The sequence below is a fragment of the Emydura macquarii genome, unplaced genomic scaffold (assembly GCF_026122565.2).
Source record: "Emydura macquarii macquarii isolate MOO-44397 ecotype Brisbane River unplaced genomic scaffold, CSIRO-AGI_Emac_v2 contig_1386, whole genome shotgun sequence".
NCBI lineage: Eukaryota > Metazoa > Chordata > Testudines > Chelidae > Emydura > Emydura macquarii.
The window spans coordinates 628,091-643,536 of NW_027131523.1; the positions used below are offsets into that span (position 1 = coordinate 628,091).

The 15,446-nt window shown below is 61.7% G+C and overlaps 2 protein-coding genes across 3 annotated transcripts; both read right to left on the reverse strand.

Annotated features, from left to right (window-relative positions):
* Window positions 1-2,507: 2,507 nt before the first annotated feature.
* Window positions 2,508-5,269, reverse strand: DKKL1 (dickkopf like acrosomal protein 1). Its single transcript, XM_067552412.1, has 4 exons — window positions 5,144-5,269; window positions 4,448-4,585; window positions 3,945-4,037; window positions 2,508-2,974 (listed from the first exon to the last, which is right to left on the reverse strand). The coding sequence occupies exons 1-4, from the start codon at window positions 5,267-5,269 to the stop codon at window positions 2,648-2,650; spliced, it is 684 nt and encodes a 227-aa protein (XP_067408513.1). The 3' UTR covers window positions 2,508-2,647.
* A 1,811-nt stretch (window positions 5,270-7,080) lies between these two features.
* On the reverse strand, window positions 7,081-14,365 carry CD37 (CD37 molecule). Of its 2 annotated transcripts, none has more exons than XM_067552260.1 (9): window positions 14,266-14,365; window positions 12,926-12,999; window positions 12,505-12,577; window positions 12,265-12,389; window positions 11,513-11,587; window positions 11,314-11,418; window positions 9,609-9,800; window positions 9,429-9,512; window positions 7,081-7,737 (listed from the first exon to the last, which is right to left on the reverse strand). In XM_067552260.1, exons 2-9 carry the CDS (start codon window positions 12,989-12,991, stop codon window positions 7,660-7,662), a joined length of 798 nt encoding a protein of 265 aa, XP_067408361.1. In that variant the 5' UTR covers window positions 12,992-12,999; window positions 14,266-14,365; the 3' UTR covers window positions 7,081-7,659. The 2 variants fall into 2 exon arrangements, with proteins under 2 accessions (XP_067408361.1, XP_067408360.1); XM_067552259.1 differs by lacking the exon at window positions 7,081-7,737 and adding an exon at window positions 8,518-8,680.
* Window positions 14,366-15,446: the final 1,081 nt, after the last annotated feature.

The window sequence follows — 15,446 nt, forward strand, 5'->3', positions numbered from 1 at the left end:
CAGAGCCAGTGTCCCCTAGAGGCAAAAGGCCCTGTGTCCTATTCCCCACCCCCTTGGGCCAGCCAGTCCTGTTCTGGCACAGAAGATGCCCCAATGCATCACCTACACTCACCGTGTCCTTAGCTTTGCACTCCTGGCACTGGCTGGCAAGGAGGGAAGAGGAGCAGAACTGGGCCGTCCGGCAATCGTCGTCACTGAAGCATCTCTGGGGAGAATGGAGCATCTCAGCAGCAGCTCCCTAAGCCAGACACCCTGGCATCTACATCATCCCACTGACTGCCTAAGCAAAGGGAGGCCAGCATCGTCCCCTGCTCCAAAAGGATCATGCTCCCCATTTTTCACTTCTGTTAGAAAACCAACCATCTCATCAAAAAGGGTTAATGAGTGCTTGGATGGATAAACAGAGGCATAGTGAGTAGAAGCAGGAAGGTGATTTACCTCTGTATACAACATTAGTGAGACAATACTGGAATCCTGTGGCCAGTTCTGATGTCCACATTTTTAAAACAGCGTTGAAAAATCAGAGAGGGTGCAGAGTAGAGCCATAAAAATGATACGAGGACTGGAAAAAAACACCTTACGGTGAGAGATTTAAGGAGTATGATATGTTTATCTTATCAAAAAAAAAAAGAACAAGAGACGATTTGATTATAGTTGATGGGAAGAAAATCCTGGGTACTGAAGGGCTCTTTAATCTAGTGGGGACAGGCAGAACGAGAACCAGTCACTGGCAGTTAAAACTAGACAAATTCCAATTAGATATGAGGCCCACACATCTAACAGTGCGTGTGATTCTCCCCGGAACAAACTCCCCTGGGAAGCAGTGGAGTTTCCATCTTTGGATGTCCTCCGATCTACAGTGGCTGCCTTTCTGGAGGATATGCTCAGAACAGGGGTAATGGTGAGATTTTCGGGCCTGTGGTATACAGGAGATCACTGGAGGTCTGATGGCTCCTGGTCTTAGAATCTGTGAATCTGCCCCCCAACAATTCACCTTTGATCACGAAGGAGGTCTAAGAACATCTGGGGGGGAGGAAAGAGCTAATGGCCACAATACTGGCCTGGCACTCCAGAGAGCTGGACTCAGTTGCTGCCACAAACTCCCTGGGTGATCTTGGGCTTGTCACTTCTTCACTCTGTTCTTGCAGTTTACCAGTTTTAGGACTGTGTTGGTGCTTCCATCATGTCAACTTCTTTAACTCAAGACTAGACGTCTAACAGGCTCAATACAAGACTCTGGGTGCAGTTCTCTGCAACAGCGCACACTAAAGGATTATACTGACCTTAAATCAATGAATCTGTGACATGAGGGTAACCAAGTTTGCCTTATCTAGACAGATAGTAAGCTCTTTGAGTCAGGAACTGTCTTCCTGTGGTATGTTTCGGCAGCATCTGGCACAATGGAGGCTCTGATCTTGGCTGGGGGGAGTCTGTGTAGCACCTGCTCCAGCAAGGGTCCCCAGTCCCGGCTGGGGGTCATACACCTAATAAAAATAATTTTGCAACCAGTACCACAGGGGATATTCTGCGGAGCTGAGCAGAACTCAAGTGACCAAGGTTATCTGAGAAGTTGGAACCAACTGCAGAGTATTCACACAAGCTCATTTGATCGAGTGGAGGCCTCTTAACTTTAGCAGCTCCCTCATCTGCATCACTGACGTGCCCATGCTAAGCTCCCCAATCCTGCTGCCACTTGGATGAAGAATTCTGCCCTGCCAGAGGCAACTCAGCACCGGAGGAAACCTGCATTGTGTTTAAATAACCTGAGACTCTCCCCACTTCCAACACAACTTTCCACAGAAGCTCAGGCTACAGCCAGCAACAAATGAGATGGAGAAGGTAGATTGGTAACTTCAATCACCACGAGACCAGAGCAGTAGCCCCCTTCAAACCTGCCCTGTGTGGAAGACGGGTGTCCCCAGCTAAGCCAGGCTTGCACAGACACTTTATATTTGTTAGCTCTGTTTTCTCTGCAATGTTTTGTTCTGCAGAAATGATACTTTGCTTTACGAAGCGGGTGGCTCACTGGTTATCTTGGAGAGAACAGGACTGCAGCTGCCGCGCTAATGTCCGATCTACTGAGCATCACAGCCTGAACCCCGCTTTGGCGGGAGAGTATCACAGGTGCCTGTCCCAAGAAGAGGGACAGCTGGAGGCCTGAGACCAGAGTGGGGCACCCTCAAGGGTTAGAGGTGCAGTAGCCTCAGGAACTGTGCCATCCTGTCTTCTGATCCTGAACCACAGGGACCTTCAGCTAAATTGAACAGGATGAATTGAAAACTGAGCAGAGAAAATCCACCATTAGCCTGGAACTCATTGCCACAGGCTCATTCTTGAAGCCAGGCATTGAGTGGATCGGCCAGGGTAAGCCCTTTGGGGCAGGCTGTACCCTATTTCTGTTCTGTGTCTGCATGGCACCCGGGGCACTGGGCTCCTGGACAGGTCTAGTGGGGTGATTCCTACAGCCCTCCCTAAAATCAGCTGAGCTTAGTATTTAATTTCTCCAATTTCCCCCCCACTGGAGGGATAACTTTTATTGCAAGGAAAACCAAAGAGCAGGACTTCAGACATAGATCCACGAGTGCGGCTCAGACCTTCCAGAGGGGGCGTAACCTCTCCGTCGCCCCCACAACTCTTTCTTTTTTTGCTACAGCTTCCTGAAGAAGAGGAGAAAATGGGGCCTCCGCACTACAGCTTTGCGCCGGGTCAGGGTAATGGGGGAAGCTTTCTTCAGAGGGCGGGGGGCTTCCATCAGCCCATCCCGGATGGCTAGCAGCCTGTGCCTCCTGTCGCTAAGGGACACGCCATCCAGCCAGCCGGCGTCAGAGGCCTTCCCAGACCTGGCTTTGCGTGGTAAGCGGATGATGAGGAAGACCAGTCTGGGGCGGGGGATCGGCAGGATGCGTCTCCCTAGGACGGGCTCTGCTTCTGCCCTGCTGCCTGCTCCTTCCTCCCTAGACTCCGCCTGGTTTCCCTAGAAGAGACACAGGTGAATGGGGAACATGTGACAACGTATCTAGGACCGGACTGGTGAGGAGATGCTCATGGGGGAGAAGGATGTGAGGTTAGAGCAGTGTGAGCTAGGACTCCTGGGTTCTCTCCCCAGCTCGGGAGGGCAGTTGGGTCTAGTGAGTTAGAACAGGGGGGCTGGGAGCCCGGACCTCTGGGTTCTGTTTCCAATTGTGTACCTGTCTCTCTGGGTGCCCTTTGGGCATGGGCTGTCCCTTCCTTTCTCTGTGCCTCAGTTTCCACTTCCATACAAGGGAGCTGGTGATCCTGACTCGGCCTGCTACTAATGGAGGAGTGATGACAGTGACGGTGAGCTGGGGCCCGAGAGCTCCCGCAGCGAGGTTAATAGCCTTGGGTCAGTCTCCTTTGGTCTGCTACACTGTCCCCTGGCCTGGAACCTGGCTCCGAAGGTCTGGCAGGTGGGGATGGGGGAGACCAAGAGGTGGACCTGGGGGGGTCCCCAGCTGGGGCTGGTATGTTTCTGCCACGGACTCTTCTTTCCCCACCTCACTGCAGCCCAGACCCCTGTGTCTGCCGGGAGATACAAGCGCCAGGTGGCCGTGCACGGAGCCTAGCAGCAGAGTGGCACAAGCCTGCAGGCACCAGGGAATCAGGAGACAGACGGTGAGTTCAAAGCCAGCCAGGGAGGGAGAGGGCTCCACACGGGGATGGGGGCGGATTGTGGATAATAATTGGCAGAGCTGGGGAGAGATCCCGGGAGACGGTTGCACTCTGGGTTGCGAGTGTCTTCCCAGGAGTCCCTAGAGCTGCAGTCCTGCGCCCGACCCTCAGCGGGCATCACTCAGGGCACACGTCCTTCCCTGGAACTGCTCTAGGCTAGAAAGCAAATGCAAGATTCCCACCGCCCGACCCCAACACCCACCCACAGCCGGCTTTGGACTCCAGTCTGCCTGCCCCAGGCACTTCGCACTCACCCTCCATCTCTCCGCCAGGCCCCGCTCCCCCTGCTCGATGGAGGTCACCGTCCTCTCAAAGAACAGCGTCGCGCCCGTCTCGTTGTCTGTCACCTGCACCGGGACGGGACCGGCTCAACCCAAGGTAGGGGGCTGGGGAGGTACCTGGGTTTGAGCAGGGAATAGCCACAGTGCAGGGCGCCCCGGCCATGGGCCTGGGGCACACAGGGAAAATAGCTGTAGTTCAGGGTGCCCCAATCCATCCCCAGTGTGCCCTGGGGGGCAGGAATAGCCACAGTGCAGTGGGCCCTGGCCATGCCCCCAGTGGGCCTTGGGGAGCACATTACTCCAACCCCACGCCAGACAGGGAGCTGGGATCAGAACGGGGGGGTGGTTCCTAGGTGAAGATCCACACAGAGATTTCCAGTCCCAGGGACAGGGGCATGGACCCTTCTTGATCCGGGTGTTGCTGGGGGACCCCCGAGGGGCAGGGAGCCCGCCCCCACATCCCTGCCCCTGCTCACCTTGTTGATCTCGTGGCGTCTGTGCACTGTGGCGTTCCCCACCCTGCGCTGCTGCTCCTCCTCGGTGCGGTAGTTGGGGGGAAGCTTGCTGAAATCAACAGGGGCCTCAAAGCGCCCCTCCTCCTTCCCCAGCTCCGCCTGCAACAACCGCTGTCAACTGAGTCCTGGGAGTTACACTCCCCCCACCTGGCTCCCAGCCCCCCCATTCTAACCACTAGACCCCACTCCCCTCCCAGTGCCAGGGCTTGAACCCAGGAGTCCTGGCTCCCAACCCCCCCCCCCTGCTCTAATCACTACACCCCACTCCCCTCCCAGCACCAGGAATTAGGAAACACACACCGAGAACGGCACAAACACTCTAGAGACATCGGACACACACGCACAACGTACGACTCCCGTCTCCTGCTCACACCCCCTGCCTCCAGGAGAAATGGGGAGTGTGGGGCAATAGCATGGCTGGGGTGGATGGGGTGGACAGAACAGGGTGGGAGATACAGACGGGGTGTGCATGGGGCAGCTGGGATGGCGGGTGGATGGGGATAGATGGGGATGAGGTGGGGGGGCCTGAGTAAGGGGTGGGATGGGGGTGCCTGGGAATAGGGAGTGGGCAGGGTGAGGGTGCTGGAGTAGAGGGGGTTGGGAGACCCTGGGGTGGGGTGGGGATAGGTGGGGGTGTCGGGGGCGGAGGCGGCTCACCCGGCTGCGCCCCAGCAGGTGGTGGAAGCGGCCTAGCAGGCGGAGAGCGGCGGGGGGCAGGAGGGAGCCGCCGGTCCCGGCCAGCAACGTGCCCAGAGCGCAGAGCAGCAGCCACCAAGCCCGCATCGTGCCCGTCCCGTCCGGCGGCTGAGCAGATCTGCAGGGGGATGGAGCTGGTGGGCTGGAGACGCTGCCCAGCCCCTTCCCCCCTGACCGGCTCCCCTCTCCGCCCCGGGCTGAGCCCTGCGCCCCCGCCCCACTCTCTGCTGCGGCCCCCATCCCCGCACACCTGGCTCCTCCTCCATCCCTCCCCGATCCCCCTCCCTTCCCACACACCTGCACCCTCCTCCATCCCCCCCAGGCCCCTCCATCCCCCAGATTCCCCTCCTCCTCCATTCCTCTCTCCTCCCTCTGCCCCCTTCAGCCCTCCCCATCTCCTCCCTCCACCCCCATATACACCTTTCGCTCTCCCCCTGCTTCTCTCCTCTGTAGCTGCCCCCATCTTTGACCAGCCCTCCCCAAATAATTACCCCCATCTTATTTCCCCTTCTGGCTAACACTGTCCCAATCTCCGCACCCCATGAAATTCTGCCCCATAGCACTGTGACCCCAGCAACTTCAAGATCTCCCCTTCCTCCCCCACAAACTACCCCACTCCTTCAGTGCCCCCAAGCCCCCCCCAACCTGCCCTGCCTTCCCCACCCCCAGTCCTGCCCCCCACTGCTCCCCCACCACCAACCAGCCACCGGTACTGGTCCGTTTCACCCGGGGCACTGATTTGAACAGGGTTCTGATTCCAGAACCGGCCACTGGCCAGCGGGAGGCCCTGGGCTCCAGGGCTGGCATGGAGGGGCCTTGTCACATCACCCGGGTGCTCGCCTGGAGATACTCACGGCCTCTCACTGCCCTGGCAGCAGCTGGGCAAGGTGGAGTCTCGGGCAGCGAGCAAAGCTGTGCGATTTCTGCAGCCCCAAGGGCTAGGGCGCCGTAACTGGGAGGTAGAGCAACGCCCAGCTCTGCCACAGACTTCCTCTGTGCCTCAGTTTCCCCACCTGTAGCACAGGGAGGATGGCTGTCTATATTTGATGACTTGCACAGATAGGCTCTGGGTGGGGAATCGGTGAATGCCGGTGGCTGTGGAGCTCCCAAAGGTTCCCGCTTTGTCACCATCCAATGCAGGTCACCAGCGCCGCGTGGCAGAGGGCGCGGCAGGAACGGCTCGACGCCGGCCTCTCCTGCCTTCACCAGCAGTAGGGCCCGGGGTGGAAATCTCACTGCTTCACCACGGGGTTTGCATGTGCCACAAAACTGATGTTGGCCACCACTAGGGTGACCAGATGTCCTGATTTTATAGGGACAGTCCCCCTATTCGAGGCTTTTTCTTATACAGGCGCCTGTTACCCCCACCCCATCCCAATTTTTCACACTTGCTATCTGGTCACCCTAGCCACCAGTGACCCAGGAGAATCTAGCCCTGGCCAGCCGAAATCTGCCAAGAGAGCAACATGTTCAGAGCTGGAGTCAGAGGAGCCAACGCTGGTCTGTCTATACGGGACCCCTCGCCCGGCGTTGCGACATGGCCCCTCCGGGGTGAGGCGTGGGGGCTGGGTATAGAGGGACCTCTCGCCCGCTGTTGCAACAGGGTCCCTCTGGGGTGGGGTGTTGGTATACGGGGACCCCTCGCTGCCTCCCAGCTTGCGTTCCTCCCACTGCTGTATTCCCCCCGCCTCCCGCCTGTGTATGTGGGGGCATTATCCCCTTTGCAGTGAGCATTTAGCAGTAGGGAGCTTGCAGTACCACATAGACCCACTGGAGGCAGCATTTACAATAGGGTCCCCTGTATTGAGGTGAATGGGGGTGACTGGGAGAGGGGAAGAGGAGGGGACAGAGGACCCGCCCTCCTGGTTAATTTGCTCCCAGCATCCCTTGCACAGAACACAACTGACCAATGTTTCCGGGTTTGGACCCCAGGTTATTTTATTTTATTTTACAAAGTGGATTTTACAAAAGTTGCAAATGCCTGGAGGGGGAGGAGATGGGGAGGGGGGGGGGTCACAGAGGAGGGGAATGGCCCCCTGGTCTCCCAATCCAGGCCCCCCTGCTGGGGATGAAAAGGGCCAGTTTGCCACCCTCACTTTCCCGCTCTCCCTCCCCAGATCTCCCCCCTCCGTGGAGAACAACATTCAATAGCACACAAAAGTATTCACAAATCTCAACTCCCATCCCTCCCCCCCGCCTACCAGGACCCCTCCCTATTCCCCCCCACCTGCATTTCCACTCCCTACCCCCCCCCATGCTGCAGCAAATCCCACTAACACATACACAACGAACAAAATAACTGCCACGTCCCTATGCCACTGCCCCAAAGGGTGAGCGCAGCTCAAGCCGGGGGGCACACTGGGGTTGGAGGGAACAGCCCAGGGGCCCTGCCCCCTGCCAAGAACACTGACAGACACGGAAAGAAAGTCGCTTCAGCCTATTTGCTCTCCCTCTGCCCCTGGGGCGGGAGGGGCATCCTAGGAGTATCGGGTCAGCTTGTCGTAGTTCTGGCCCATGTTTCTAAACAGAAACATCGATAACATCATGAGACAGAGCTGGGGGGAGACAGAGAGAGAGTTACTGGAGGGATCCCACTTCTGACACCAATCACTCTACTGCTCCCCTCAACCACCCCCCGAAGAGCTGGGGTGGGGGGAGAGAGTTACTGGAGGGATCCCACTCTGACACCAATCACTCTACTGCTCCCCTCAACCACCCCCCGAAGAGCTGGGGTGGGGGAGAAGAGAGTTACTGGAGGGATCCCACTGTTATTACCAATCATTCCCCACAGCTGTGGGGGGGATTTAACTGAGAGATCCCACTTCCCCCACCAACTATCCCCTGCACAGCCTCCCCCCTCCACCCCAGGGGCTCCATGTGAGTAGGGTCAGGTTGGCCCCACTGGCCCCCCTCAATGCAGCCACAGACCCCTGCGAAAAGGCCCCTGAAATCAATGCCGTGATGGGAGAGGCCGGACGAAAGCATCAGATGGGGGATGGGAAGAGAGTGGGGGTAAAAAGGGTGATGGGGGCAGATGGTTGGAGGGGGCGGAGTCAAGGCCTAAATCATTCAGGACTCAATCCCTTTTCACCACCCAGGGGTGTGTTGATTCCCTGAAATCAGTCCCCCCTCCCCCCCCCCCCCCCACCGGGCTTCCCACTGAGCCCCTGGCCTGCTCCCTGCAGCACAGCGTCCCCTAGCCCCGCCCTGGGGCCCGCTCTGCCAGCCATGGGAACCCCCCCCCCCCGGAATAACCACTTCACCTAAGTCCCTCATTCTAGCCACAGACACTTTATTATTGGGGGTTGCTGGGGGTCTCCCCCATCTAGGGTGCCCCCCTCGGGTCTCTCAGGCGATGCGTTGCCGGCCCCCCCAGCGATAGGCCAGGCCCCTGGGTTGGGGGTTGCCCGGGAGCCACTGCGTCTCCTGCCCTGGACCCTGGGGGGCGCCAAACGATTCCTCTCGGAGCAGGGAGAACACCATGCACATGGCGTGGATCTGGGGGGAGGAGATGGGGCTGATGGGGGCGGGTCTGAGCTAGCCCCCCTGCCCGGGTAAATTACCTTGCCAATACTCCTGATACATGGCTCTGGTGCAGCAGGAGGGAAAGGGTTAATGGGGTCAGTGTGGGGCAGAGACACGGCTGGCTTGGGGGGCAGAGACACAGGCAGGCAAGTAAAGACACATGCAGCCTGGGGAGGGGACGGCCTGGGACACGCACAGATGCGTGTGAGCACCTGTGCATAACTTGTGGGTGTGGCAACACAGACGTGCAGGGACACACAAGGGCTGACGTGCACAGACCACGCACACACTGACACACGTGGAAACACACAGGCACGAGCCGCTCAAACGCACGTGGAAACACAGGCAGGGCAGAAACCCGCGCACCAACATGCGTGTGCAGACACGCACAAGCCATGCCGCGGTGCACCCACGAGCGCACACTAGCGCCACCTGCTGGGGAAGAATGGGATCTCCTGGGATCCACTGTGGAGTCCCCTGCACTCCAGGCTGCTCGCCAAGGCCAGGCAGAGCAGTTGCAGGAACTGGGAGGGGGGGGAAACTGAGTCACGCGACTGGGGGTGGGTGGGGGGGAGAAGAGATCCCACATTCCTCCCCACCAGCTCAGCCAGGGATCAACCCTCCACAGCCAGTGCCCCCCCAGCCACCCTCCCCGGTGCTGGCCTCTTATCGCCTGGGGTGGCCCCAGAGCTCCAGCCTCACGCGCTCTCCAGGCCCTCACCTCCATCAAGGCGATGCCCAGGCAGACGCCCACGATGCTGATGATGTTATTGGCCAGCCAGGCCTGGACACTGTCCGCGCAGCCCTGATTGGATGACAGCGGGGAGAGAGGGCGGAGTCAGAACACCGGGGCCTGTGCTGCTGCGAGCTTCCCCGCAGCAGTGCCACAGGCAGCACTCACCTCCTTGTAGACCAGCCAGTCCCCCTGGGTGCTGCAGAACCTGGTGGCCTCCGGCACGGCCGGGGCCCAGGTGGCGTTGGTGCTGGAGTCGGAGCCGTTGTGACAGGAGCAGGGGTACAGGCTGTTGGAGGAGTTAGCCACGACGGGGTTCTGGTGCCAGTCCATGTAGGAGTTCCAGCCACAGCACCGGAGCTGCCGGAAGATGGGGGGAGAGAATGTGTGACCCAGGGACCCATGGTGCCAACCAGCAGAGGCCCGAAGGGGCACACGGGTTTCCAGGGACCCCCTGGGTCTGATGACTACAGAGCTGGGCACCGAAGGGCGGCCCCTGCGGTCTCTCCCCACAGCCAGGAACGTGCTGGCATCGAAGCAGCACCGTGTCGTCAGCCACATTTTTGTGCTGCCTAGGCAGGCCTCAGTTTCCCCCGTACAGTGCATTGCCACGCTGCGGGTGAGAAAAGGTTAAGGCCGCCCCTGGTACCGCATGGGAGGGGCGTGTGTCACCTGCTGTCTGGAGGGGGGAACAACTGAGCCGCTGAAGAACTGGTGCCCTCCCCAAGCGACTGAGCAATCGACACCGCGGCCGGGCCCCAGCAGGCGGGCAGGGAACGCGGACAGCTGGAGAACGAAGGGGGCTGGGAGCCGGGAACCAAGGACGCAAAGACGGGGAGACAGAGTCAGAAAGGGCGTCGTCCACGGCGCTGGGGTGGCCCGGCCTGCCCATGGCTCAACCTCTGCCTCTGGGTACCAGCCCGCGGCCGGGCAGGGTCTGCAGCCGGGGAACTCATCCGTGGGCACGGGGGGCCCAGCTCCAGCCACCCGTGAGGTCTGGCTGGGCTGCAGGGAGCCGCAGAGAGAAACGGGGGGCGCTGGTGCCCGCTGAGTCCTGTGCGTTGGGTCCGGAGGGTGGTGTCTTGTGGCCGGGTCGGGTGCAGGATAGGAGAGAGACGGGGAGGGTGGGAAATAGCCTTGATGGGCCCAGCTTCTGTCTGCAAAAGGGACCAGCTGACGAGCCCATCCAAGCAATTCTTCAACCCCAGCAGAGGCTGCGTTTCGGAACCGCTTGGCCGCCAGGTGCCCACGATGCCCGTCCAAACGCATCTCCCCGTCGGCCCAGCGTGCGCGGGACTGGCGGAAACATTCGCTCACGAGCGGGCGGCAAAATCACTGGCTGGTGACGGAGACGCGAGCGGTTCTCTGACCGGGGCCAGCTTCCCCTGGCGGGAGGGACGTGGTGAGCTCTGCCGCGGGGTCGTCCCAGGGCTCGGCCCTTCGGCCAGCAGAAGTGGATCCAACCAAGAACGTTGTGGTTCGTGTCCCAGATCCAGCCCGGCCCCGGCAAACGGCTACAAGAGGAGAGAGGCAGGATCCGGGCAGGACAATCCATCGGGGCGTCCTGGAGGGAGCCCGGCACGGTGGAGGCCCAGCTGACGCTGGGGCTTGTTTCACAAACCAGGCTTTGCATCAGGCGCGGTTCCAGGCTCTCCATCGCGGGGACGGATCTGATCTGCCCTTGACCCCGGCAGTGGCACCTGGCGGCCGGCCAGGATTTTAATCTCAGCTCTTTGGGGGCAAAACTGGGCCCTGCCGTCAGCAGCGCTGTTATCTGCACGCCACAGCGGCTGGCTGTAGCGAGGTGCACATGCTGCTGGGTACCCCAGGAAGGGTCCCAGCCGGGCAGGAGGGAGTTCGGGGGGGGGCTCACCTGCTCCTGAATGAAGTCCCAGCTCTCATGCCTGTCGCTGGCAGAGCCTGCCACCCGGTAGGTCTGGATCACGTCCTCCACGAAGGCCCCCATCTTGGTACTGAGCTGTGTGGGGAGAGAGGAGAGAGGTGACCTTCCCCCAGCCAGGGCCCCGACGCTGCGAGCTTCCCCGCGGCAGTGCCTGGCGTGCCCCACTCACCGAGACACGCTGGGTGTACAGCAGGATCCCAATGGTGATCTGGGCGGCGAAGAGGAGAAAGAGGAAACCGAAATACTGGGGAGGGGAGAAGAAGGGTCAGTGGATCCTGTCGGACTCTGAGCCCCCCCCAGCTCCCTCCTCTGTCCCGCACGCCCACCACACCCCCCATAGAGAGACCAACAGACACTGAAACCCCATAACTAATGGGGGACACCCTGGACCCCTCTGCCGGGCTGGGCACCCTCTTCCCCTGGTTAACATCAGAAACCCTCTCCCCACCCTGGGGAGATAAACACCCCTTCCCCGACACCTGCGCTGGCCCCACCCTCCCGCCCAGCAACCCCCCCCCCAGCCCAGCAAACCCCCCCCCCCCGAAACAGCTGCAGCACTTCTGCTTTTGTCACTTTCCCCCTTCACCTTCTCCTCCCCCACCCCGCTCGTCCCTCCCACTATGCCCTGGCCCCTCCCACCCCCGGGGCGGACACCAGGGGGGAGGTGCATTGGGGGCACAGCCTTGGCACTTGGCAGGATGTGGCTGCTCCCGGAGGGGGGGTCACGTGGTGCCAGCGAAGATGGGAAATTGCACCAGGCCCTGAGCTCATGGGGGAGGAAAATGTCCCGCATCAGCCTCCACCCCAGTGACCCCCACCAGTGAACCCAGGAGTCCTGGCTCCCAGTCATCCCCCCACCCTGCTCTAACCACTAGACCCCACTCCCCTCCCAGAGCTGTCCTGGCTCCCCTGTGTACTTACAAATCCCAGCATGCACTTGATCTCCTTGAGGGAACCCAGGCATCCGAGGAAACCCATCAGCATGGTGATAATGCCAACTCCGGACAGGACGTAGGACCAGACCTTGAGAGCGTACACGGAGGAACCTGGAAAGGGGGCGGCATTGCTCAGAGCAGGGCTGGGCTGGCAGGGGGCAGTGGGTCGGCAGTGAGGGGCACTGGTGGGGTGCAGGGGGGAAGGGGAGGGGTGGACGACACTCACCCAGGACGGCAGCAAAGCTCTGCTGGTCGAACAGGATCCAGAGGCCGAAGCTGAGAATGAGGCTGCCCAGGAACTGAGGGGAGAGGGGCAAGAAGGGGTTAAATCTGGGGGGGAGCTGTGGGGGGAAGGGGTTGCCCCAGCACGGCCCCACAGCCTGGGGCAGGAGGGGTTAATGGGCTAGTTGGTGGCTGGCCCCAATCCAGAGATGCCTCCGCCCCATGGGGCCCCAGCTGCAGCCTCCTCCACCCTCTCCCCAGGCGCGTCCCATCTAGGGAGGGGCGGATGATGCAGTGTAACCTCCCCCCCCCCCCATCAGCCCCAGGGGCCCAGCCAGATCAGATCCCTCCCTCCCTCCAGCAGCCCCACCCAGCCCCAGCCCCCCATATCAGCCCCCCAGGCCCAGCCAGGCGGCCATACTCACGAAGAAAAGGAGGTTGAAGAGGAAGAGGAAATATTTGGTGATGCTCAGACACCCGTGGGGGGACATGGCTGGACCTGTGGGGAGATGGGGGAGGGGTTAGTGCTCAGTCTGCATCGGGGGATTGGAGGGTCCCCATTCCCCAGCCCCCGCCCAGATCCCCCCACACCTGGGGGCAGAGGCAGCTGCTGCCCGTGCAGCCCCACAGAGACCCCAGGATTCCGGGGGTGATGTCACAATGAGCGGGGATGGGACATGGGCCTTTCCCCCCCCACAGGCTGCTCCGGCTCTGATCAGGCCCAGGCCCAGGGGTGGACGGGGACAGACAAATGGGGCCAGAGCAGCAGCAGCAGCAGCATCTGTTCAGGCTGATAAGGCAATTTCCCCTCGCGCCCCATCAGCAGCGTCTCTCTCCCCACATCCTCTGTCATCACTCCAGACAGGAAACCACACGGGCCCTACCTGCTCCCGACTCCCCTCTGGTGCTGCCCCCCACTCCCCACCTGCAGCCCCCTGCTCGCCCCGCCCTGGGCTCCCCACAACTCTGCTACTGTCCCCCACCCCCGTCTGCTCGCCCAGCCCTGGGCTCCGCCCGCCCCCCAGCTGTGCCCGTGCCACTCACCCCCTGGTGCTCCCCAGAACCGATCTGGACCCCGTTTCCCCTCCGTCTGGACCCTGCCCTGTAGCACCAGGCGGACCCAGGTGTCCGGGCGTGGTGGGGAAAAAGGGGGAGGCTGCAGCGTCCTCCCCACCCTAGGCAGCAGCCACACCCGAACCCAGGGGGCAGATGGGGTGAGCTAGTGCGGGGCTCCCCCAAACTCCCCCTGGCCAGGACCCCCTGCCCTGGGCCTGGGCCGCCCTCCCACTCCCCTGTCTGCTGGGATCCGCTCCAGACTCTGCCCCCCCAGTGCCTCCTGGCTGCTGTTGGGGGGGTGAGGCTGTGGGGCCAGGAGGATGCGTCCCATGGGAGGGGAAGGTGACAGGGCTTTGCTCTATTTGCCTGCCTCCCCCCCCCCCCGCCGGCTCCCAGGGCACCTCTTTGCACACCCCGGCACAGGTCCCCTCCCTTGCACCCTCTCACGGGCGGGGCGGGGCGGGGATCCCCCCATCTGCGCGAGAGCAGGGTCCCCTCGCAGCCCCGGACACACACACCCCGGACGTCCCCCCCGATTCTCCCTCCCTGCTCTGTAATTTGCCACCACAACTTTTTTCTTTTGATTTCTACCCCCAAATCCCTCCCGCTTCCCTCCCGAAACACCCCCCCCAGCCCGAAACACCCTTCCCCCGAGACACCCCCACCAGCCCCTAATGCCCCAACCCCCATGTTTGTGGGGGTCACTCACCGAGATGGAGGGGCTGGGGGGCCCTTGAGTGTCGGGCTCAAGCCCCCCAGGAGGAGCAGCGTGGGGAGGGACAGAGGCTCGGACTCGGTCTGTCTGTCTGTCTGCTCCCTCCCCCCAAGCAAAGTATCGAAACTTGGACACCTCCCCCCCCCACCCCAACCCCGCTGGCAGCTGATTGGTCCAGGCGATGCTAAGCGTTAAAAATTAATAATCCCTCCTCCGAAATTTCCACCCCCCCCCCCCCCCCAGATTTAAGGTGGATCCGTTTAAGGTGGCTTCGCGTTGCCTTGGGGTGGGTGAGAGCGGAGGTGGACGCTGGGGGGCAGAAGGGATGCTGGGGGCAGAGGGAGTCCCCTGGTAACTATCTGGGCCGCAGCTCCAATGCCGCCGGCAGTCGGGTGCCGACTAGACCAGCCAGTGCAACAATGTGGTGGCCGAGACAACGCAGCTCCAGCACCCCGACCTCTTGCCTTGCCCCTGCCCGTCTCCCCGTCACCCCTTGAATCTGCTCCCCCCCATGGCCCCGCCCCCGCCCCGCCAGGCGCCGGCTAGAACAGCGCTGGGTGCAACAATATAGCTGGGGGGGGGCAGCGCTGGAGGGGCCGCTCGGTGGGGTGGGGGATGCGGCCCCGTCCCGGGAGGCGCTGGGCCCGGACTGGTTAACCTGCGAGTGGGACGGGCCCGTCACACCCCCCCACCCCGCCCCCGTCGGCTGAGCTGATGCAACACGCGGCGGCTCCCATCCCGGCCACGCTGGCCGCCCCCGGCCCCGCTCCGCGCCGCCCCTAGCCAGCTCCGCGCCCCCCGGCCCGGCCAGGCAGGTAGGAGACCCCCGCGCCGGGCCGGGAGGGGGAACCTGGGAGGCAGGTGGGGCAGGGCGGGGGGCGCACGAGGGAGGGGAGTGCTGGGGGGCGCAGGGGGAGTTTGGGGGGTTCCTAGCGGCAGTGTCGGGGGCCAGTTGGGGGATCCCGGGGGATGGGCCAGTTGGGGGGTCCCATGTGGAACCAGGTAGCGCCCTTCTCTCCGTGCCTGCACTTGGGTACAACCCCCCCCCCCCCCCACTGATCTACTTCCTCCCTCCCCAGCGATTAGTTGAGCTGAAGCTGATGCAGGGAGCCAGGACTCCTGGGTTCTCTGCCGGGCTCCGGGAGGGCAGGGGGGGCTAGTGGGTAGAGCACAGT

Excerpts from the sequence above, each read along its gene's own strand:
- CD37 (XM_067552259.1), bottom strand. The coding sequence starts at position 12,991 with ATGTCCCCCCACGGGTGTCTGAGCATCACCAAATATTTCCTCTTCCTC. Across the intron at positions 12,578-12,925 it reads TCTTCAACCTCCTTTTCTTC|TTCCTGGGCAGCCTCATTCT; the intron begins GTGAGTATGGCC and ends CTCTCCCCTCAG. Across the intron at positions 12,390-12,504 it reads GAGCTTTGCTGCCGTCCTGG|GTTCCTCCGTGTACGCTCTC; the intron begins GTGAGTGTCGTC and ends CCCCCTTTCCAG.
- DKKL1 (XM_067552412.1), bottom strand. The coding sequence starts at position 5,269 with ATGCGGGCTTGGTGGCTGCTGCTCTGCGCTCTGGGCACGTTGCTGGCC. Across the intron at positions 4,038-4,447 it reads GACGCCACGAGATCAACAAG|GTGACAGACAACGAGACGGG; the intron begins GTGAGCAGGGGC and ends GTCCCGGTGCAG. Across the intron at positions 2,975-3,944 it reads GCCTGGCGGAGAGATGGAGG|GGAAACCAGGCGGAGTCTAG; the intron begins GTGAGTGCGAAG and ends TGTCTCTTCTAG.